Here is a 22,066-nt window from a genome sequence, read left to right as displayed (position 1 = left end):
GGAAGAGTCCTTGAGATCTAATTAAGATCCCTCCATTTCTCTGCTCTGTCACAGCACCCTGGAAGGACTGCCAGGTGATAATGAAGGTTCTTTTACTGAAAGACCCTAAAGAGGATGACTGTGGCCAAGATCCATACATCAGGGTAAGTGCCCAAGGCTCCTGGTCCCCGCATAGCATGACACTGCCTTACTAAGGAAGCTAAGGGGGTCAGGGGTGAAGGGTGGGAGGCCTGCTAACCCTCTGAGGAGCTGACGCAGAGTACGTTGTTGCTGTGACTCTCCTTATTTTCCAGACAACCCTGGCCAATCCAGAACTATATTCTTGTATTTGCAGGAATTAGGATTATATGGATTTGAAGCCACTCTGATCCCTGTTTTATCATTTGAGTTTTTGTCTCTTCCCAGTTTTTCTGAGAAGGTAAGGTCTGTCAGTGTCTGAGTCCCTGGAGGTTCCCTGCCAACCCAAGCCGGAGAATTTCTTCACTCCCTCATTTTACTACCACGCTTTACAATGAGGGCAGCACAGCCTCACCTGGCTACAGTGAAAGGCTATTAGACCGTCCCTGAGCTTCCACCAGCTCCTCCGGAAAGCCACCCTGACCTGGAGGCGGGGTCTGTGAGGGCCTGGGAAACAGGTGGCAGAGAGGGCTCTCAGCCGTGCGGCCAGTCCAGTCCATCCTCCCATTTACCCTCCCATCTGACCACGCTCTGCACAGGTGGTACCTTCCCCCAGGTTGGGCTACTGGGCTGAGACCTCCAAATGTTTCAAAGATTCAGTGCTCAGGCCACCCTCCCCAGCATGCACCCAGTCCCAGGAGCAGAGCGCCTCCGGGGCATCTCCCCTGGAGCTCCTTTCTAGACCCGGAGGCCAAGAGCCAGGCTAGTTTCACGGACGACGGTGCCCAGCCCTGCTCCTGGGCTCCACACCTCTGTTAGCGCCCCTTTGACTTGGGCTGAATATTGCATTATCCATTCAGTAATTTACCCGACAATGATCTGGTACCTGTTACGTTCTTCTGCCCTGAGTTGTGTGCTGAGGGAACTATGTAAGAGGGACCCAAGTCAGCATGCCCTCCATAAGCAGCTCTGAAAGGCCCCAAAGATCTCATCACTCAAGATCACATCTTGGACCTTGTGGTCACACAAATACTAGAGTTTCCACAGGAGCCTCTCCTGTCACCACCAGCCAGTGTGCCTCCTGAGGGCTCTTCTGGACGTTCATATAGCTCCCTATGCAGTGAGTGGGGGCACAAGGCATGTGGTCAAGTCCTGGCTCTGCTATTTACCTTGGGCCAGGTCCTTAGCCTCTCCAAGCCTGAGTCTTCACCTATGAGATGACAGTAACCCCACGCATCTCACAGGGAACTTTCACAGATAGAGAGAAAGAATATGTAAAAACAGCAATTTTTTAATTTACCCTAGAGAGAGAAAGAACATGAGCAGGGGTTGGGGGAGTAGAGGAATAGATTAGAGAGACTCTCCAAGCAGATTCCCTGCTGAGCCCAGAGCCCAACGCAGGGCTAGATCCCAGGATCCTGAGATCATAACCTAACCCAAAATCAGGAGCTGGCCACTTAACCGACTGAGCCATCCAGGTGCCCCTTGAAGATTCCAGTTTTATTATAGATGCAAGTCCAGTCTGCCCTCCTGCCTGCACCCCACCCAAGCCCAGACTGGGTCAGGTTGCCCCTCTCTGTTCCTGTTATGATACCACCCGAGAGTGCTCTTTCCTAATCCCTCCCCTTGACTATAAACTGCTTGAGAAAAATGCCATGAATAGTGAATTCACCTGTATATTCCTAAAAGCCCTGAATAGTTCCAGGCATATAGTAAGCTCCTAGGAGGTGTTGAGTAGAAGAGTGGATGGAAGGATGGATGGGTGGATGGATAAATGGATGGATGGATGGATGGATGGATGGATAGAAGGAATTAGTTTTGTGAAGCATTTGGAAATCTAGGAAATGTTGAAATTGGCATCATGTAAAATAAAATGCCTCTTGCTGTTTGGTGCACAGCTGTCTCATCCTGAAGGCTATGGGGGACTCATTTTTACCAGCCCCAGAGCAGTGGAAGCAGTGGAGCTGTGTTTGGAGAAAGACAATAAAGCTGAAGGTGAGGGGCTCTGTTGTGGATTCCACCAGACTTCCTTTACTCTGATTCTTCCTACTGGGGAGACTGGGTTCCAGAAATAGATTTTTCATATTTTAAAAATTTCAGTGACTTTTTGCTCAATGAAGTATTTACATACCAAATTAATTCATGTTTGTGTGACCTTTGGAGGAAGCAGAAAATGATCTTTCTCCTTGTAAGCTGACTCTTAATGTCCCACACAGAATGATGGGTTGACCTGGTAGCTCTCTGATGGGAGGGAGTGCCTCGTGGTGCCCTGTCACAGATGCTGGTATGTATATGTATCAACAATGAAACGATGGCTCGTGCCCTGTCAGGCACCTAATAACACGATCATCTCTTAGACCCTTCTTCTACCTCCTCCTCTCTCCATCAAAACATAGGAACAGAGCCTTGGTTCAGACTGGACAACCACCTTCATCTTTTGATCCGATAGCTTCATAGCTAACATTTATGGAGTGCCTAATGTATACCAGGCTCGGTTAACTACTTTACATTCATTATCTCATTTATTTCTGGATTTTTGGCCGGAAGCATACATACTGTGGTCCTCATTATTTTACAGATGAGAAAACTGAAGCTCTGGAAGAGTAAGGACTTGTCCAAGTCCATGGAACCAGTCAGTGCACAGCCAGCCTCAGAGCTAAACCTGACCAGCCCTACTTATCTTAAGGAGTAGAGGCAGTAGTCAGGCATCATTACAGGATGGCTTTGTGGCAAGGTAGGCCTCGGTTCAGATGGCCATTCTGACCTTGGCGAGTTCCTTGACTTCACTGAGCCTTGGTTTCCTTGTCTGTAAAGTGGGCATAATAAATAATCCCTCCATCCCAAGTTCATCACTTGTAACTACTAGCTAGCTAGAACTTGACAAGGTGCCTTCTCTGTGCCAGACCCCATCTTAAATGACTTACCCTTGAAATAGATACAATTAGTTTTTCCACTCGACATATGAGGAGTTTGAAGACAGCGTATGAAACTTGCCCAGACCACATGGTCTGTAAGTTGCAGATTTGTGATACCAGCTATGAATCTGAGCCCCCAAAAGAACCATTCGGATGTTGCCTGGCCCGTGGTGGGCACTGAATGAGTGACAGTGGTGAATGCTTGTTCTCTCTCTACATTTAATTAGGCTTTCATTATAGCCTAAAAAAAAAATCACCTTACACATTCACCTTCTGTTAGAAATATCTGCCACGAGATTGGAGAATGGCTTGTTCATATGCTATAGATAATTTTCAAATATTATTTACATTTGTGGAGTAGGAAAGAAGGTAAGACTCAGTCTTTGGTTACTGTTTAAAAGGAAATTTCCCAGGGGCACCTGGCTGGCTCAGCTGGATCAACTCTTGATCTCAGGGTTGCAAGTTCAAGCCCTACGTTGGGTGTGGAGATTACTTAAAAAAATAAAAATCTTTAAATGAAAGGAAAGGAAAGGAAATCTCCCATGTGAGTGTAAAGGGTAGTGTAACACTTAAATGTAAGGGAAAGTTACACTCATAATCAGATTTTAGGAATGGAGAACTCATGTTTCTTTGTCTTCTCAAAATATATTGAATACCCAGCGGCCTTAAAATTATAAAACTCATTTTCTCTTTGTATTTCTTTAATCCACATTTAAAGTTGTTTGTTTTTGACATAAGATGATAGTGTTCTTTATAAAATTGTGTTTGCCTATGAACCTGAAATGTATTAGCTTTACTTTGACTTAATGGATACATCCGAGATTACAGTTTCTTGACTGCATTCAGATTTATGTCCCAAATAAAACCAGTTGTATTGCTTTATGAGACACAAAGTTGCCCTTTTTAATGACTCGTGACTTTTTCTTTAAAAATCTATACTTTTTAGGCACCTGGCTGGCTCTTAGAAGAGTGTATGACTTTTTTTTTTTAAGAATTTATTTATTTATTTTAGAGGGGGCGCAGGGGGAGAGGGAGAGAGACAATCTCCCCAGGGAGCCCAACATAGGGCTCGATTCCCAGAACCCCGAGATCATGACCTGAATCGAAACCAACAGTTGGACGCTTAACCAATAGAGCCACCCGGGTGCCCCAAGTGTGCAACTCTTGATCTTGGAGTTGTGAGTTCGTACCTCATGTTGAGCATAGAGATTATTAAAAAATAAAATAAAATAAAAATGTTTTAAAAATTTAATAAGAGTCTAGATTTTAATTTTTTTTAAGATTTTATTCATGAGAGACAGAGAGAGAGAGAGAGGCAGAGACATAGGGAGAGGGAGAAGCAGGCTCCATGCAGGGAGCCCGATGTGGGACTCGATCCCAGGTCTCCAGGATCACACCCTGGGCTAAAGGCAGGCGCTTAACCACTGAGCCACCCAGGCATCCCAAAAGTCTAGATTTTTAATTTTAAAGTCACCCTGCAAATTCATTCTTCAAGTTATGTTTGTTTTCTGGTACACACTAAACATGCTTCTAGTGCCCACTGTGGAAAAGAGAGGATACTTTAAGCAAGGCATACTGAAACATCATGAAAGTAATTTTTAAAAATTTGCCTGCTGAATATGAACAGAATAAAAATGAAATTTTAGTTTGAGATGCTATTCTTTATACTTGGTTATTAATAGTTTGCCTTGTTAATAAATGTCTTAGGATGAACAAGTAGCTTTGGGCAGCAGTCCAAATAACCACTATGGTATTTGCAGCTCACATATAATTCCTGTTTTACAGTCTGGAAGCATTCTCTGAAAGAAAAATGGAATGCTAAGACAGTGTATGTGGTTGGAAATGCTACTGCTTCTCTAGGTAAGCAATCGAGGTAAAGATAAAACACCAGGAATGACTGTGATATTATGATTTGTAATAAAAAATATGAATTTTCTTTGTCCCTGTTCCTGGCACAGAGTTCCTCAGAACCTTGGTATTTGCTAAGTGATAAGGTTGCCTTTTTTTTTTAAGATTTATTTTAGAGAGATTTTTCACTGTTTCCTTACCAGCAACATTATATATTTAACTAATTAACTATTTGTAAATTTAATAAGCAAAAAATCATATTTTAGACTACAGTGTTTAAAAAACAAACAAGAGGGGATCCCTGGGTGGCGCAGCGGTTTGGCGCCTGCCTTTGGCCCAGGGCGCGATCCTGGAGACCCGGGATCGAGTCCCACGTCGGGCTCCCAGTGCATGGAGCCTGCTTCTCCCTCTGCCTGTGTCTCTGCCTCTCTCTCTCTCACTGTGTGCCTATCATAAATAAATAAAAATTAAAAAAAAAAAACAAGATTAAGTCATTGGGGAATGGAAAAAAAGTCCTTGGGGAATGAAAAACTGCTTTTCTTCTCTCCTGTAGTCTATGCTACTACCATAGTCATACTTCTGTACTCTGGTTAACAAATGTGTGTTGGGTTGGGTCATTTGCTCACAGAATCAGGCAGATGGTTTACTAACTATTGCCTGTTTATTACAAAAGATACAAATGAACAGCCAGATGGAAGAGATGCACAGAGCAAGGTGGGGAGTGAATGGGTGGGTGTAGCACTTCCTCACCCCTTCCTGGTATACCACCCTCCCACACTTCTCTGTGACACCATTTGGGTTTTTATGAAGGCTTCATTACACAGGCATGATTGATTAAATCGCTGCTTATTGATAATTCATCCAACCTCTAGCTCCGCTCTTCTCCTCAGAGGTGGGAGAGGCAAGAGACGACTGTCTCTGATCACAAGGTTGGTTACCCTGGAACTAGCCCCCATCCCTTAGGGCTTTCCAAAAGCTGCCTCATTAACAAACTCAGGCATAATTGAAAGAAGTGTGTTATCAATAACAAAAGGTAACTTTAGGGGCACCCTGGTGGCTCAGTCAGTTAAGTGTCTGACTCTTGATTTCAGCCCAGGTCATGATCTCAGAGCCCTGGGATTAAGCCCCTTGGAGACTCCATAGTCAGCGGGGGTGGGGGGTCTGCTTCTCTCTTTTTCCCCCTCCTCCCCACCACTGCTCATATGCACATGCACTCATTCTCTCTCAAGTAAATAAATCCTTTAAAAAAAAAAAGAAGCAGGATGCAATATAGATACATGATACAATTTCAATTTAATTTAAAAACATGGGTCCTGTACTAAATAGAGAGCCCTCCTTACCCCCAAAGTTGCTGGAGAGGAACAGGGACTCACAGAGATACTCGTTGGAGTATGTAGGGTTCATAACAGCATCAGCACCACAGGCAAAAGGTGGAAACAACCTAAATATCCCTGGACTCATAAATGGATAAAATGTGGTGTACACATTCAATAGAATATCATGGAAATTCTGACACATGCTACAACATGGAAAAACCTTGAAAACATTACACTCAGGGACACCTGGGTGGCTCAGTGGTTGAGTGTCTGCCTTTGGCTCAGGTCATGATCCCAAGGTCCTGGGATGGAGTCCCCACATGGGGATCCCTGCAGGGAGCCTGCTTCTCCCTCTGCCTGTGTCTCTGCCTCTCTCTGTGTGTCTCTCATGAATAAATAAATAAAATCTTTTCTTAAAAAAAATTATGCCAAGTGAAATGAGCCAGATACAAAAAGATGAATACTGTATAATTCCACTTACTGGGGCTCCCAGAACAGCCAGACCCAAAGAGACTAAAGGTACGGTAGAGGTTTGCAGGTCTGGGGTTGAAGGAAATGGGAAGTTCTTGTTTAATCTGATGTAGAGTTTCTGTTTGGGATGATGAAAAAGTTCTGTAAGTGGATATGGGTGATGACTGTGACAGTACTGAATGCCACGGAAGTTATACACTTAAAAATTGCTTAGATGCTAAATTTTATGTTATATGTTTTTACTACAATAAGAACACAGCCTGAAAGGAAATAACCCTACGAAAGGTACTTCTCTCCAGATGGTGGTACGATAGCTGTTTTTTATAATTTTCTTAATATAGTCCACATTTTCCAGTCTTGACTTCGTCTGTTATTTTTAAAGCACAAAGGTAAACAGTGAAGCATTAAAAATCAACATTGCAAGTAAACATGAAAAGTAAGCATGAAGCAATGCTTAGCAACTGTGAGTAAATCAACGTGCAGCTTTGTTTTAAAACGGTCCAGTTTGTCCAAATGAATTTTAAAATGCTGGTGGAAGATGAGAGTAGCTTAAGAATGAAAAGCACTCTTTGCAGAGAATAAAATGACACCGAGGAGTTCACCAGCATGGAGTTGCCTGACTAATTAAGAGCCAGTGCTTCGCTATTCAATGAAGAACAATGTGTACCTGGAGCGCTGGAGCTCCACACGGATCAGGGAAGAGGGAATCATCAGCCTTGGTTGCCAAGGAAACCACCCCTTTCCCATTTCCTCCCTAATCGGTTAAGAATTTGCTTGCACCTTCTTTTGCTGCTGCTTTTTTTTTTTTTAAGATTTTTATTTATTCAATCATGAGAGACACAGGGAGAGAGAGAGAGGCAGAGACACAGGCAGAGGGAAAAGCAGGCTCCACGCAGGGAGCCCCATGTGGGACTCGATCCCAGGTCTCCAGGATCAGGCCCAGGGCCAAAGGCAGCGCTAAACCACTGAGCCACCCGGGCTGCCCCTGTTTCTTTTTTTCTGATGTAAAGAGGCAAGAAAATTCTAGAGGCAACTTCCAACACATCAGCACTTCAGCTATCAAACATGGTGTGTTTGTAAATTGTCCTCTTTTGATTTTCACGCTACCTTCAGTCTGATATCAAGAGTACCACTGTTCGTCTTGCATCTCATTGTTCTGTCAAACAAGAATACCCAAGAACAAAAGTGGCGGTATGGGATGAGAAACCCCAAACCAGAGCCTGCTAGCAGTGCGCCAGCATCCCGTGGGCACGGGCGGGGACCCGCCAGCCCCAGCCTGCTCCCTGTTTATTCCGCTGTGAAGGAAAAGGCCACACGTTCTAAATGCCAGAACATCTGATCAAAGGAAAATGCAATTAGGGGGCTTGCACCTTTAAAAAAAATCTCTTGGGAGAAACCACATTCTTAACATGAAAGTTAGTCACCCAACTTTTGAACCTTCTATCTTAGCTCACCTTCCCAGACATGATGTCCAAGAGGAGCTCTCTCTGGTGGGTGCAGGGAGGAGGCACTGCTTGAACTGCTGGTGCTTCTGTTCACCCTGTGGCTCAGCAAGAGCCTAGAGAGTTTGAGGAACGGGGGCAGCCAGAGGAGACCAGGCCCATGTGTCAGTCATCCTCGGCTGTGTAATGAATTCCCCCAAAACTTAGTGACTTGAAACAAGCATTTAATTTCTCACAGTTTCTGTGAGTCAGAAATCTGGGACTGGCTGAGCTGGGTCTGTCTGGCTCAGGGTCCCTCACCAGGTTGCAAGTATCTCAAGGCTTCACTTGGAGGTTCTGCTTCCAAGAGCACGCCTGTGGATCCACTTCCCAGCCTTCACGTGGCCCTCACTCTGGCTCGGGGTCCCTCACCAGGTTGCAAGTATCTCAAGGCTCCACTTGGAGGTTCTAACTCCAAAAGCACGCACGTGGATCCACTTCCCAGCCTTCATGTGGCCCTCTTTAAGGGCTACCTTAGAACACGGCAGCAGGATTCCCCTATTTCAAGATAATCCAAGAGCCAGTGCAAGAGAGCATCCAGGCCAGACTGGCTTCTTTTCATCATCTTGGAGAGTGACATCCCATCACTTCTTCCACCTTCTTTTTGTTTGAATTGAGTGGGTCCAGCCCACACTCAAGGGGAGGGGCTGTCACAGCAGTGTGAGCACCGAGATTACTGGGAGGTATTTTATAAGAGCTCTCGGGTCAGACTGAGCCCAAGAACTGCCCCCTCCCCCCCAAGCCAGAGCTGCAGATCAGGTCAGGAGAGTTGAACATTTTAAGCAAAGAAAAGGTAGAAATGTTTCTCATAGCAGAAACCGAAACTGGGTCCACACAAGTGGTCCTGATGTCCGTGTCCACCAAGATTTATTTATTTTAGAGAGAGCTAGTGGAGGGAGGGGCAGAGGGAGAGGACCCTCAAGCAGACTCCCTGCTGAGCTTGGAGTCTGACCCAGGGTTTGATCCTAGGACCCATGAGACTGTGACCTGAGCCAAAACAAGAGTTGGACGCTCAACCGACTGAGCTACCCAGAAACCCTATAAACCATATCTGGTTTTTTTGTTTTGTTTTGTTTTGTTTTTTAGTATTTTTCATTGCTTTGTTTTCCCATTAATTCTGGGAGAATACTGAGACAATCTGTATCCATAACCTTGTTAATATGTCTTCACATCCCATTTGTTGATTCTTACTGATTTGCACTCAGGATTTTATCTCACCTTCAGATAACCCCCTGATACCTTTTGAGTGTAGGCATCCACCAGCAGGGGAGCTCACCCCCAGGTTTACATGAGCCCCCCCGACTGGATCCACCATGGCTGTCCTTGCCTTAACCTCTCAAATGTAAAGAACCCCATGGCAGGTTTGTGTAGGATCAGATTGGTTTGTTTCACACAGCTGTGAGTAACCTGAAGCTCCCCTGCCACCGTCGCCTGGGGAGGCCCGGAAGGCGGGCTTGCCTGGGCCCCAGTGCTGGCTCACATGCCTGTACCCACTTAGAGCAGAGCCAGCCTTGCCGCCACAGAGGTCGAGACCTTCCAGCAAACATCCATTCCCCTGATCTCTCCTGAGAGCCTCTGTGGGCACCGGGAGGACCACACAGCCCTGTGCCTGCCCTTACAGACACTGCTGACACATGCTGGACGCCCCAGGGGCTCAGGGTCGTGCGAGGACAAAATGTGCCAGTGCTCACTTGGAACAGCAAGGTGGTGTGTGAGTCTAGGCGGTTCCTCCTGTCTGGGTATGAACGTCGATGTTTAAGTATCGACATCCCTGCAGTACTTCTGTCCCAGTCCACTTCCTGGGAAGTTTTCAGGCTTTCTGGTGTACTGGGACCTTCCCAGTTCAATCAGAGGAGAGGCAGCCCTGCCTGGTCTGGCAGTGAGCATAAGCAACGGCTTTGTTCCAGAGCCAGGTTTACAGCTACATGTGACTTTTGTCTGTTGGACTCAGGACACTTGAAATGACCTGTAAATTAAAAGCTGATGGTGTTTATGTGAAAGCTGCAGTTTGTCACCAGCCGGCCAGTCTCACATGAACCCTAAATGCAATGCCCACAGCACCTCCTCCGTCAGGGCCGCTCCACACCCCGTGAACAGGGAGTGAGCCCTGACAGCACGGGCCTGTGGCCCTTTCTCCCTCAGCATCCTCTGCCGAGGGGCCAGTGTTCTCCACGTGGAAGCCTGCAGGGGAGCCTGGGGGTCTGCTCCTGCCTCCCTGCATGCTAGGAATCTCTCAAAGCAGCTGGTCCACCCCTCACCCCAGATGACCTGTACTTGCAATACTCTGGGTCCCTGTTGGCAGGTTACCATGGAACCTCTCCTGCCCTCCCTTCCATTCCAGTCTGGCCAGTCAGACCACACCACCCTTCTGGATGGGGGCTGGCCTCGTCTCCCTCACAGAACATCCTAAATGTTTGCCACCATTCTTCAGCTCCACCTAGCTGGCCAGCGGTTTGCTCTCATCCTCTCGAATACTCCATAGAGGCATCCCATAGGGCTGGCATCCTCCCCTCGTGTAGGTGAGCTCAGGGGGGCTCAGAGAAATTGGCGGAGACTCAAAGCCAGACATCTAGGGAGGGTGGGACAGGGCCGGACTCCCTCCCATCTGACACATGCCTGTGGCCCTCGGATACCAGCCTACAGGAGGGGACGTCCTGAGTCATTTGTAAAGCACACGCATACAAGCACAGGGACAGTGGGCTTTAATAGCCACGTGAAAACGTATATTTCTTTCTTGTTTTCCAGTGAATAAAATCGGCCTAGATGCAGAAGGAGCAAACTGTGGAAATGCAGAAAAGCTTGCAGAATACATTTGTTCCCGTAAGTAGAAAAAGGTCACCTCCCCCCGAAGAAGCCCATTGACTTGTTTGTCGGCCTCACCCCTAGCCCCCTGCAGAGGAACACTTCCTGGGTGCACCATCCGTGGTGACGTGGGCTGGCGCGCAGTGTGCAGGCCACTCCTGGGACCCCAGCCCACCTCTCCACCAGAGGACTTGACACAACTCAAACATTACACAAAACAAAACGTTGGGCAGCGACATATCCAGGGAGACCCATCTGCGGTGACTAAGGGAGTGGAGGGAGGCAGCGGCTGCTGGCACCTGCCCTGCACCTGCACCCCCTCCCCTCCTCTCAGGGGCCCCTCCCTCTCTGAGCTCCCTCTCTCAGAGTGGACCCACCCCCTAGGAGCATGTCCCTGGGGCAGCATGGGGACAGGGACCTGAGATGACATGGGTTGTAGAGGTGTCTGCCTTCCAGGCAGTGTCCAGCCTTGATGGAAGCAAAAATGTGGGGGAGCTCTTAGAGCAAGAGGGGCCGGAAGGTGGGCTAGTGGAACCATGGACCCGGCCACTAGAGCTGTGGGCCAAGCGACTGTCATGTTTAAGAGCCCCCCAGGCACAGCAGCTCATGCAGAGTGCTGGATACGAGAGCCAGGGCTGGAGGCCCAGAGGTGCTGCCCTGGGACAGGAACACAGTGCTGAGCGCCCGCTCCTCCGCTCCATCCCAGGCCAGCACCTGCTTCGACAAGGATTGGGCCCAGAGGGTCACCGGATTGGGACTCAGCTCCACTGTCCCTGGGGCTCCGTGGCTCCCAGCACACCCTCATCTCCTGCCCCCGGTGCTGCCTACAGAGGCCCCGTCCTTCCCGCAGGTTCCTGGAGACACAGCCCCTCTGTGTCAGGGATGCCGTGGGCTATGCTCCTTCTGCACACGCTGTCCGGAAGACCTTGGCCCTCTTTTGGCCTCACTCACTTCACACACACTTTGTACCTTGTCCTGTCACTTAACCCCCTCTGTCTTGTGAGGGTTGCTGGTCTGTGCAGCCCCCTCCCTCGCGACCCCCCAGCCCTGCAAAGGGCCTGGCCTGCAGGTGATCCCATGCAGTGTTTGCTGAGCGCTGTTGAACTGTGCTGGCTGATGTGAGGAGGGTGAATGGGGGATGGGGCAATTGGGGGGCTGGTCAGTTGTGCACTCTTGTGCAGCCAGGCGTCGAAAGTGGCTAAGAAGCCGAGGGCAGCTATGCTGGCGGCCCAGGGGTGGCCACTGTCCTAGGTGCCGCAGGGGCCTCAGGCCCACAGGACTGTTTTGAGGGTCACCGAGCCTCACCTCTTCCAGGACGAGAAGAATGTCATGTGATTGGGTTTTTCCCCCAGCAATTCATGGTGTGGGATGCATATGTTCCAGCATGATCCAACTCCAGGCTATTTCTAATGTTTTCAGGGGGTAATGGTCACCAGTAAACAGGAGCAAAGCCCTCCTGTTTGAATGTAGAAATCACTGTAAACGGTAGAACGTGGCACTCCCTGGGGGACTAGGTGCCTTCGTTTACAAAGACTAATGACTGGTTCCGTGGGCAGGATGACAGTTAGCTCCTTACTGGAATGGGTGGCTGCAGCCTGTTTCTGGGGCAGATGACCTGGCTGTACTCCCCACGGACGCACTAATTCTAGAACGAGATGGAAGGAAATTGAGTCCTTCCTATCAGATGCAGAGCCATCAGGCCGGTGTGCTCCTTGCCCCTCATACGCAAGGCAGAGAGGATCTGGGTCACTCCTGAGATGTCACACTGGTGTTTTAATGAACCGACTCAAGGCTTGGAGGGGAGATAAGCACAGGCTGTGCCTTATCTCGGGGAAGACTGGGCTGCGTTCTTTGCAAAGCCTTTGTTACTTCTTGCAACTTATTACCAACACACCTATGTGTCCTGATAAATCTTTGTCAATTAGAATATCCAAATGAGGATTCTCCTTGGCTGCCAATAAGGACGCTCACCTTGGTTTTACCAAGGCATTAATGACTTTCTCCCCCAGCAAGCTCTGAAACTGGATTTTAAAAGCTAAGAATCTACTTCCAGTGTTTGGAGGAAACAGGACAGTTACTGCTTATTTCTTTTACTTAACGCTTTTTTTTATTATTAAAACTATGTGATAGATTTGTTTGGCGAGCACTTAAAACTATTAACTCATTTAATCTGATAGCTCATTGCTCTGATAGAAAACTCTCCCCTCCCAGGAGGTCTCCTCTAATGGAAAAGAAAGCAGCAAATAAATGGTAAAAGGGGGGAATTTACAACATCCTGCAAGAGGGGGTCAGCCTGAGTCAGATGGGGGAGTGCGTTTATTTGAAATGTCCCCCGGATTGGGGGCTGCTGACGGGCCACTCCTGCAGCTCAGCTCTTGCTTCCCTTGCCATCAGCCCCACTGTCTGGATGCTCAACCATGAGAATCTCAGCCTGCCCGGCCTGCTCCTCACAGCCCCGCCTGGGAGGCCGAAATCAGCCTGGCAGCTGCTGGAGCTTTCCAACCATGCACGTGTCCTCCAGTGAAATGGCATTTCTAAAAAAAAAAAAAAAAATCAGCCTTGTTATCCTTATTGCTACGGTGACTACTTACGGAGTCCCCCAGCCCCCTGCACAACCCTCTCCTGGGACTTTCAGCACCCTTGCTGGCCTCAGCCCCCACAGCCCCCCCTCCCAGGCCTCCTTCCTATTAAAGGAATGGGCAGCCTCTGAGCCCGTTGAGTCACCATTCTGGGTCTTCTCTGTCGGGTGAGACCCCTGCCAGGCCCCCGTCTCTCCCTGTCATTCCAGGAAACCTCTCACACCTCTGCAGAATCAGCCAGCTTTAGCATTGGCCTATTTAGCGTTGGCCTAATGGGGTTAAAAATCTGCAGGCAGCAAACTTATCCCCCAAAAAGAATGGGTTGCCTCTGACTTCTTGAAGGGGGTTAGGTCCCAGGAAGCACAGCTGCAGAAGAGGATCCACTCTGCAGAAGAGGATCCTGCTGCGACGTTTTCACATTTTCCTCCCTTTGCTGATAGTGTGGAGGGTTTCCATGAAGTCAGCATGCGTGGCCTGGCTCTCCAGGGAGCGGTGCGGTGAGAAAAGATAGTCCTCTGTCCTGTGCCAGGACATGCGTGCTAAGCTCCCGTCCCCCGAGTTAGTGGCCAGCAATCCGAGAATAAGCATGAGCAGCTCAGTGCCGTGCTAGACCTTCAGAGAGGTGCTTCGAAGGGCAGATTCTAGAATCTTCCGAAGGTCCCTTGCACACCCCGAAGCCTGGGCTTGCTGCAAAGGCAGGCCCTTGGTTTTCCTGATGGATTCTCGACGCTGCCCCGGAGCGGGTCTGTGGGAGCAGCTTTGGCCCCTAGAATCCTGCACACCCCAGCACCCCCACCCCCCGACATACACACACATGGGAGGGACGCCCGGGCTCTGGTTAAGAAAACAGTGCCTAAACATGGCGTTGAAAATAGTCTCCAAGGATGGTGTCTACATCGCGTGAAACATTTCCTCCCGCTGGAAAAGAGAAATCAGTGGGCATCTAGTTTGCATTTGAGTTTTTGCCAGTCCCTGGTGTCCTTCTACGTCTATGCTGATGGGTACAGAGCAGCTTAAAGAACACATTCGCCAGTACGTAGTTATTGAGTAACCTGGAGAAAAGAAGTCTCCAGTTGTTCCTGTGGGTGGGAGATGGTGCCAGACGAGAAGAGCTTCGTTCCGTCCTCTGCCTGCAGTCCCCAAAGAGGTGTTCAGAGATCTCAGGGATAGAGAAAAAAGCCTCCGTGCATGAGCAAAGCCATCACACCTTCTTCCAACTGATGGACGGATGCGGGTGGGGGAGGGGGGGAAGGGGAGGTCTATCAAAATGTTCGCTTTGGGGAGGATTCGGACATGAGCCCCATCGGTTTTGTTGCACGGTACTTGTTCGGGTCAGCGTTCGGACTGCATGCCACCTTCATTCTGCAGAGCTTGGAGCTGAACACACCCCCAGGTCTTCCGAGAGTGGAGATGGGGAGCGGGGTGAGAGGCAGGGCTGTTCCCAGCAGGCTGGGCCCCTACACGGCCACCCATCTGCCCCTCGAGCACTTGGCTGGGTGGCCACTGTCCTGATGGGGACAGTAGACACGCAGCTCGTCTCTGGGGTGGGTGGCTGCAGGGCCACACGGGGCTGCCGTTTCCCCGCCGCGTCATGAGCGAGCCCGGCTCCAGCCAGCTCTCTGAAGTGCAGAGCCACGTGCCCGCTCGTGTGGACCAGAGGGGCTGGAGGGGCCTGGGGGACAGCAGCCCCTGGCTTGCGGGGACGCCCGTTTTCTGAGCACCTTGCCTCAATCCTCTGTGATCCTTGTCCTGCAAGGTCAGCGGCTTCCCTCCCACCCACCGACACTGGGCGGCCCAGAGCTGCTCCACCCTGCACCCCGGCACATGCACCCCTTTCTGGAAAGTGTTGACAAAGTCGGGTTATTTATCTGCAGGGGAGTCACCAGCATTGCCTCTTCTGTTTCCCTGTGGAACCGTCAAAGGAGAAATCCTGCCCCAAATGCTCAAGGACAGAGGTGAGGACAGTGCACTGGCTTGTGGGCACTGCTTCCCCATCCGTCTCCCTCCCCCCTTCCAGGTTCGGGGTCGGCCATGTGGAGTCCCGGGGGGAAGGTGGGTCACCCCTCATGGTCGCATTTGGTGTGGGGTGCAGCCTGCTGTCCTTTCCGTAGCCCTGAGCCCACAGGGTGTGACTGAGCCTTCGCCAAGTGTACGGGGGTGCTGGTCCCCGTGCAGAGGAAAGTCTCTGGATGGAGCTGATGTCCAGGGCAGGCAGGGTCCCGCAGCTCAGCCACTGCCCCAGATGCCGGAGGGGCCACCCGCACACTGTCTCCCGTCACCCTCCCGTGGTGGGTCTGGGAGCAGGGATCGCCGGCAGGTGGGAGTACGAGGTTCAGGGTGAGACAGAGCCAGGCTGGAAATCTCCCTCTGCTGTTCAGCTGCGTGGGCGAGGGCAAGTCACACCTGCTGTACACGCCTGTCTCGTCGCCTGTGACATGGCTCTAACCACAGAAACCGCCTCACGGGCTGTCCTGAGAGTGTGGAGCACGGGTCTAGCTCCCCCAGGGCGGGAAACCCAGGGCCCCGCAGCTGTTGTTCTCAGCCCCTCGGTCCTGAATGAATGAAGGCCGTCACCCAGGATGACCTCAGACCCCGGAACTTTGCCCCCTGTATTAAAGCGGAGACTGTCTCCCCCGTGTTACCGTCTGTCTCCCACGCGCTACCAGGAATAATAGCAGAGGACAGGAGGCTACGGAGGATCCCCGGCTACGGAGAGCCAGCCGGGCCGGCGTGCACTGTCTGCGCCTCAGCTCCCGGCAGCCTGTTCGGGGGCGTTGGCATGTCTGGCTTGTGGCGCTGGCCTGTCCGCACGAACTGCCCTGCAGCGCGGAGACCCCCTGCTCCCGGTGTAATAAAGCCTGCCTCCTGCTTTTGATTGTGTCCAGGGATTCCCATGGAAAGCATCACTGTCTATCAGAAGGTCCCACACCCGGGAATCCAAGTGAACCTCAACAGCTACTATGCTAAGCAGGTGCGTGGTGCTTCCAGGGAGAGCTCAGCAGGGCGGGCACCCGAGTGGCGGGGCCCTGGGGACGAGAGGCCCAAGCCTCTGTGCCGTGCACTGTTCCCGGCTGTGCGACTTGCCGAGGTTCCATCTCTGGATCTGTGACATGGGGGTAGACCTCTCTCGTAGGGTTTGTGTAAGGATGAAAGGAGATGATAGGCACAAAGCCCTATGGATAGCACCCCAGACCTAGTAAGCTGGGCAGCGGGGGGCCGTGGTGTGACTGTCCTTCATCGTGTGGGGCCCCGGTGGAGCTGTCGGGGGGCAAGGGCAGCTGGGCCCCTGTTGCGAGTCTGCATTGAATTCGGGAGGCCACAGGGACCTCTGGAGGCTTCAGGCAGGAGGATGGGTGGCGCCTGTGTGAATTAAGGTTTTCCACATCTGTATTCAGAGAGACACCTCCCATCCCCCTCCTAGGACAGGCTTCTGAGGACCTTGCTGGTCCCGTTATTTAGTGCAAACCAAAACAAAAAGGCCATGTGGCCAGTCTGCCTTCTGTTTCCTCAGAAAGGATGCAGAGGTGACGGGGAGCCGGCGTGGGCCGCTGCCCTATGGATCGATGCCACTTTGGCCACATTAGCTGGTGGCACCGTCCGCTCAGCTGGGCATGCGGGGCCGTGGGCCCCTGTCCTCTGGTCGGCAGAGGGATGAGGACAGCGCCCAGCCTCCCCAGTGGCACCCTGCTCTCTGAACGGTGCCTCCTCACCTGAACTCGGCCTCGGCCTCTAGGGAGCAGAGAAGGCCACGTCCACCAGGAACCCTCCTGGGGCTCCAGGGCTCATGGTGCCCGGTGTGTGGGGGGATGGGTGGGGGGGTATTTGGGAAACAGTCTCTCCCCTGGGCCTGTGGCCGCAGACGCATCTTACTCTCTCCCTGCAGGGCGTCCCGGCCAGCATCACATTTTTCAGTCCCTCCGGCCTTGCGTACAGCCTCAAGCATATTCAAGAGTTATCTGGTGACAACATTGATCGAATTAAGGTGAGGTACTCAGTGGGCTTTTGGTCTCTTCAGATTTTTAAAAATTCTTACTGATTGTCCTTAGCATTTCCAAGGAAAGTCAGAGCACTCCTGACCTAGCAGACACCCTGACGTCAGCTCCGTAGCATTGGGAAGGCTGGGGTCCAGGATTCTCGAGCACCACTTCCCGGCGGCTGCGCTTGGGCAAGTTAATTAACCCCTCTGAGCCTGTTTCCTCACTTGTGACATGAGCACAAGTATCCATCTGTGGCCTTCATAGACATGTGGTCACCCCTTATCTGCGGGGAGTACATTCCAAGACCCTCAGAGGGACGTCTGAAACCGTGGCTACTACCCAGTCCTAATACGGTTTGTTTTTTCCTTCATGTACATCCCTAGGATAACCTCTAATTTATAGATGCACAGCAGGAGGTTAATAACTAGTAACAAAGCAGTTGTAACAACGTCCCAGACTAACAGGTACGCGAACCCTCTCAAGAAATCTTAGCAGCACTGCACTCACCCTGCTTTGTGGAGATGTGAGATGACGAGGTGCCTCTGTGATGAGATGAGGGGAAGTGAGTGATGTAGGCATGTGACGCAGCGTGAGGCTGCTACTGACCTGCTGCCCATACGTGAGGAGGAGGAGGAGGGTCATCTGCTTCCAGACTGTGGTTGACCGCGGGGAACTGAATCCGCAGACCGTGCAACCGCGAATAAGTGGGTGCTGCTGCGCAAGAAGCCATGGATGGCGGTGGGCGGGGGGCTGCTGTGGACGGTCTTCTCTGATCGAGGAGTCTCAGGATTGGATGAGAATTTGGGTCAGTCCTTGGCTCAGAGCCTGGCACACGTGCCAGCATCCTTTCCCTGTTTTCCCATCTAAACATCTTGGAATTATCTATTCTAAAAGCTGTTCCCCTTTTTCATGTCTTTGAATTCAAAGGCTTGACATTCCCACTTGTTAGGGACTCCATTTGCTAGGAATCCACAAGTAATGACAAGGTTTATGGGGCCTGTGATTGGCGGGAGCTTGAACTGGCTCCAGTGGGACCGAGGAGAGGGCGGAGGCGACCTGGGGCCCAGGACAGAGGCCGCCAGCACCGTGCACATGCACATGGAGTGAGGACTCTTACCTTTTATTACAGGTGTGTCTCACTGCACACCTGCGGAGTCAGCACTGGTTCCCAGTTCTCCAGGTGGAGTACTGGGCTCAGAGAAGTTGTGTGTCTTGCCCTAGGTCACACAGGAGGAAGGGAGAGCCACAATCTGAACCCAGGAAGACAGATTCCATGTTGTTAGCCATGGTGATACATGAGCCATGGCCGGGCGACGGAGCATTTCCAGGCAGTATCTTGCAGAGTTCGCACACCAGTCCAGGGGTAGGACTCAAGCAAAATTGGGGCTATTGTCCTTATTACAGTTGGAGAAACTAAGGCCCAGAGAGGTTAAATGACTTGCCAGAGTCATATGGTGAGTTCCTGGGAAGCCCAGGATGGGCACGTAGGTCACTGGGGGAGAACAGAGCTAACTCTCAGGGTTGTAGGGATGAAGATGAGACCCTGAAGTGCTCGGGGTAGCGACTAGCACACAGCGAGCATTTACCACTTTGGAGGTTGGGAGAAGCGGTGGTGCTGGGGCCGGTGCCTCACCTGGACACGGCAGCTGTGATGCACCCGGCAGCCCGGTAACCCCGAGTCTACCCCCCGTCTCTGCGGGTTTCCTACTCTGGGATCTCAGGACTGGCTTCCTTCGCTTACTGTAGTGTTTTCGAGGCTCACCCGTGCTGTGGCCTGTGTGAGGACTTGGCTCATTTTCATCGCCGTGGAATAGTCCATTCTGTGACTACATCACCGTCTCTATCTGTTCATCGGCTGATGGGCATTTGGGTCTTGTCCACTTTGGGGCTCTGAGCAGCAATGCTGAGGAGCCCCTGATGACAGTTTTTGTGTGGGCACATGTTTTCATTTCTCTTGGGTATAACAAACCAAGGAGGGGGATTGCAGGCTCTTATGTGGTGCCTTGATGTTCAACTTTGGTAATTTTGAAGAATTACCAGACCGTCTTCCAGAGTGGCTGTGGCACTTGGCACTCCCACCAGCCAAGCCTGAGGGTTCTAGTTCCTCCACATCTTTACCAACACTTGTGATTTTTTTGTCTTCACGATCATAGTCGTTCCCGTGGCCATGAGGTAGTTGTGAGTTGGATGCTCCTAACAGCCGACGGCTCTGAGCATCTTTGCCTGCGCGTGGTGGGCATTTCTGTATCTTCATCCGAGAAGCGTCCGACCACATCCTTGCCGTGTGGCTTGTTGCTGCTGGGTTTCAGAGTTCTTTGTTCTGGATACAAATTCCTCATCAGATGTACGATTTACAGAAATCTTCCCCATCCCGTGAGTTGTCTTTTCACGTCGGTGATGGTGTCCATAGAAGCATGACAGGTTTTCCATTTTGGTAAAGACCCACGTATCTACCTTTTCTTTTGCTATTTGTGCCGTGAGTGGTGGATCTCAGAAACCCACTGCCTAATCCGAGGGCGTGAAGATTCATCGCTGTGTTTCTTCTACGTTCATGGGCTTACCACCTACATTTAGGTCTGCGGTCTGCTGTGATGTCTGTGTGTGCTGTGAGGTATGGGCTCAGCTCCATCTTGTCTTCAGAGAGTTTCTGGAGGAATGGCTGCATTACAGGGGGGGTGGGGGGTCCTACAGGAGCTCAGGCCCCCGGTGGAGGTGCCAGCAGCCTCTGTCCTGTGGTTCTGACATGCCTCAGAGTGGGGGGCGTCAAGCTGCAGCGTCCTGAGTTGTTCCCTGCGCCACACCCACCCAGGGACGGCAGGCGGAGGGGGTGCTGGGTAAGGGTGTGCTGCCATCCTCACACACCTACTCCCGAGCAGGGGTGCGTGCACCCCAATGTTGGCGTGGGGGCAGCGTGAGTGCTCTCCCTGCCAAGCAGATCTCCTTACTTACCCCCGTGCTCGCCCTGCCAAGCAAGGGTAATGGTACCCCTTTTACAGGTGAGGAAACAGGATCAGAGGGGCTAATGACACCTCACCAGGGCCCCAGGTGAGGCTCCGCATGTGACCATCAGACATGCGATTTTCTGAGAGCGGCATCCTGCTGACGAGGCTCGTGCCACTGGAGCAACAGTGCTCCCAGCAGCTCTGCAGGCCTCTGAGCATTTCTCTGTGCCAGGCCAGGTGGTTGCTCACCTGGGCCCCATGTGACCCTCACAGGGGAAGGCTAGTAAACTTTGTTTTAGAGATGAAGGGACGGAGGCCCAGAGATGAAGGGTCACTTGCTAAGGCCATTACCCTGGGAGCTAGGATGTGACCCTGACCCTCTGGCTCCAGGGCCCGCTGTTGCTGCTGCGTTTCCTGGGGGTGGGGGTGCAGCCAGGGCCCCTGCCACGCCCAGAGCACCTTTCACACTTTGCTGCCTGCTTGGTTTGCCACCCCACCCCCCGCCTGCCCGTCCCAGGGCAGAACCATGGGCCACTACGGCTGGTGGAGATGCAACCAGGCCGGCGGGCAGGGGTGCTGGGGCCTGGCGCCCCTGCCCTGCACCCGAGCTGCAGGCTGGCGGGGAGGCTGTGATGAGCTCATGCGGGCAAAGGCATTTTGAGGGCATAGGGAAGGGCAACCGCGCGTGCCAGGAGCTCCCACGCCAGCGCCCGGCAGGTGCACTGACGCTCCCCTCTCTCCCCTCTCCCCCTGCAGTTCGCCGCCATCGGCCCCAGCACGGCCCGCGCACTGGCCGCCCAGGGCCTGCCCGTGAGCTGCATGGCTGAGAGCCCCACGCCGCAGGGCCTGGCCACGGGCCTCCGCTTGGCACTGGAGGCCCCGCGCTGCTGAGTCCCCGCTGGCAGCTGGAAGAAAACCAAATAAACCGCCCTGGCTCCTCACGCTGAGTGTGTTGTCACTTGCTGTGTAGTGTTTTCCGTGCAAAGCTGCGTTTGCGGAGGAAACGGACGTGCCCACGTCCTGAGAAGCACCAAACCTGGTGGGAATGATAAAATCTGCTGCGTGGGAAGTAGTTGTATTCGTGCTCCAAATAGGAGCTTCCAGGTCCTGCTTTGTGAGCTGTGGACAACTGCCATTCAAATAAGGAGAGCCCTTCCTTCCTTCCTTCAGAAAGGAAACGCAGCCTCGGCCAGCCAGGGCGTCCGAGAGGCGGGAGGTTGGTTCACGGAGAAGGGGTTCATCTGCAAGGGGCGGGGCCCTGCACACAGGCTCTGGAAATCTGGCCCCAAACTTTATTTCTGCTTTTACAGTCCTGGCCTGGAACTTGGGCTGGGTGGAATGAAAGCACCACCCAGAGTCCATCTTTCAGTCACGTGAGCTGGTGGCAGGAGAGGGGACTGTATCACCGGCACGAGCGGAATCCTGGGGTGGGGGGTTCCATTGAGCAATCCGTGGGTGCCAGGCCCTGCGCACAGGGCTCTGTCTCTCCGCCCCATCCCTCTTGACGCCCTGACTGCGATCCCCATGTCTCTGGGGAGGAAACAGACTCCAGGCTTTATGAAAGGCCTGGCTCGGGGTCCCACAGCGAGGGAGCCACCAGCCAGGACGCTCTCAAAGG

At 51.8% G+C, this 22,066-nt stretch overlaps 1 protein-coding gene across 10 annotated transcripts in view; it reads left to right on the top strand.

Moving 5' to 3' along the window:
• UROS (uroporphyrinogen III synthase) overlaps positions 1 to 21,389 on the top strand; it is a 32,035-nt gene extending 10,646 nt beyond the window's left edge. For 5 of the 10 annotated variants that reach the window (XM_072740366.1, XM_072740365.1, XM_072740369.1 and 2 more), the window contains 9 exons: positions 55 to 143; positions 335 to 418; positions 2,016 to 2,112; positions 4,818 to 4,892; positions 10,894 to 10,968; positions 15,404 to 15,484; positions 16,415 to 16,500; positions 17,413 to 17,511; positions 21,205 to 21,389. In XM_072740366.1, the coding sequence (XP_072596467.1) occupies positions 81 to 143; positions 335 to 418; positions 2,016 to 2,112; positions 4,818 to 4,892; positions 10,894 to 10,968; positions 15,404 to 15,484; positions 16,415 to 16,500; positions 17,413 to 17,511; positions 21,205 to 21,339 (795 nt within the window). In that variant the 5' untranslated portion in view covers positions 55 to 80 and the 3' untranslated portion in view covers positions 21,340 to 21,389. Of the gene's footprint in view, positions 1 to 54; positions 144 to 334; positions 419 to 2,015; positions 2,113 to 4,817; positions 4,893 to 10,893; positions 10,969 to 15,403; positions 15,485 to 16,195; positions 16,501 to 17,412; positions 17,512 to 21,204 lie in introns of all 10 variants that reach the window. The other 5 variants (XR_011997619.1, XR_011997618.1, XM_072740371.1 and 2 more) reach the window with 3 other exon arrangements.
• The last annotated feature ends 677 nt before the right edge of the window (positions 21,390 to 22,066 follow it).

The sequence above is a fragment of the Vulpes vulpes genome, chromosome 15, assembly GCF_048418805.1.
Source record: "Vulpes vulpes isolate BD-2025 chromosome 15, VulVul3, whole genome shotgun sequence".
Taxonomy (NCBI): domain Eukaryota; kingdom Metazoa; phylum Chordata; class Mammalia; order Carnivora; family Canidae; genus Vulpes; species Vulpes vulpes.
The sequence above is the reverse complement of the archived record's forward strand: the minus strand, read 5'-3'. Positions and strand labels throughout refer to the sequence as shown.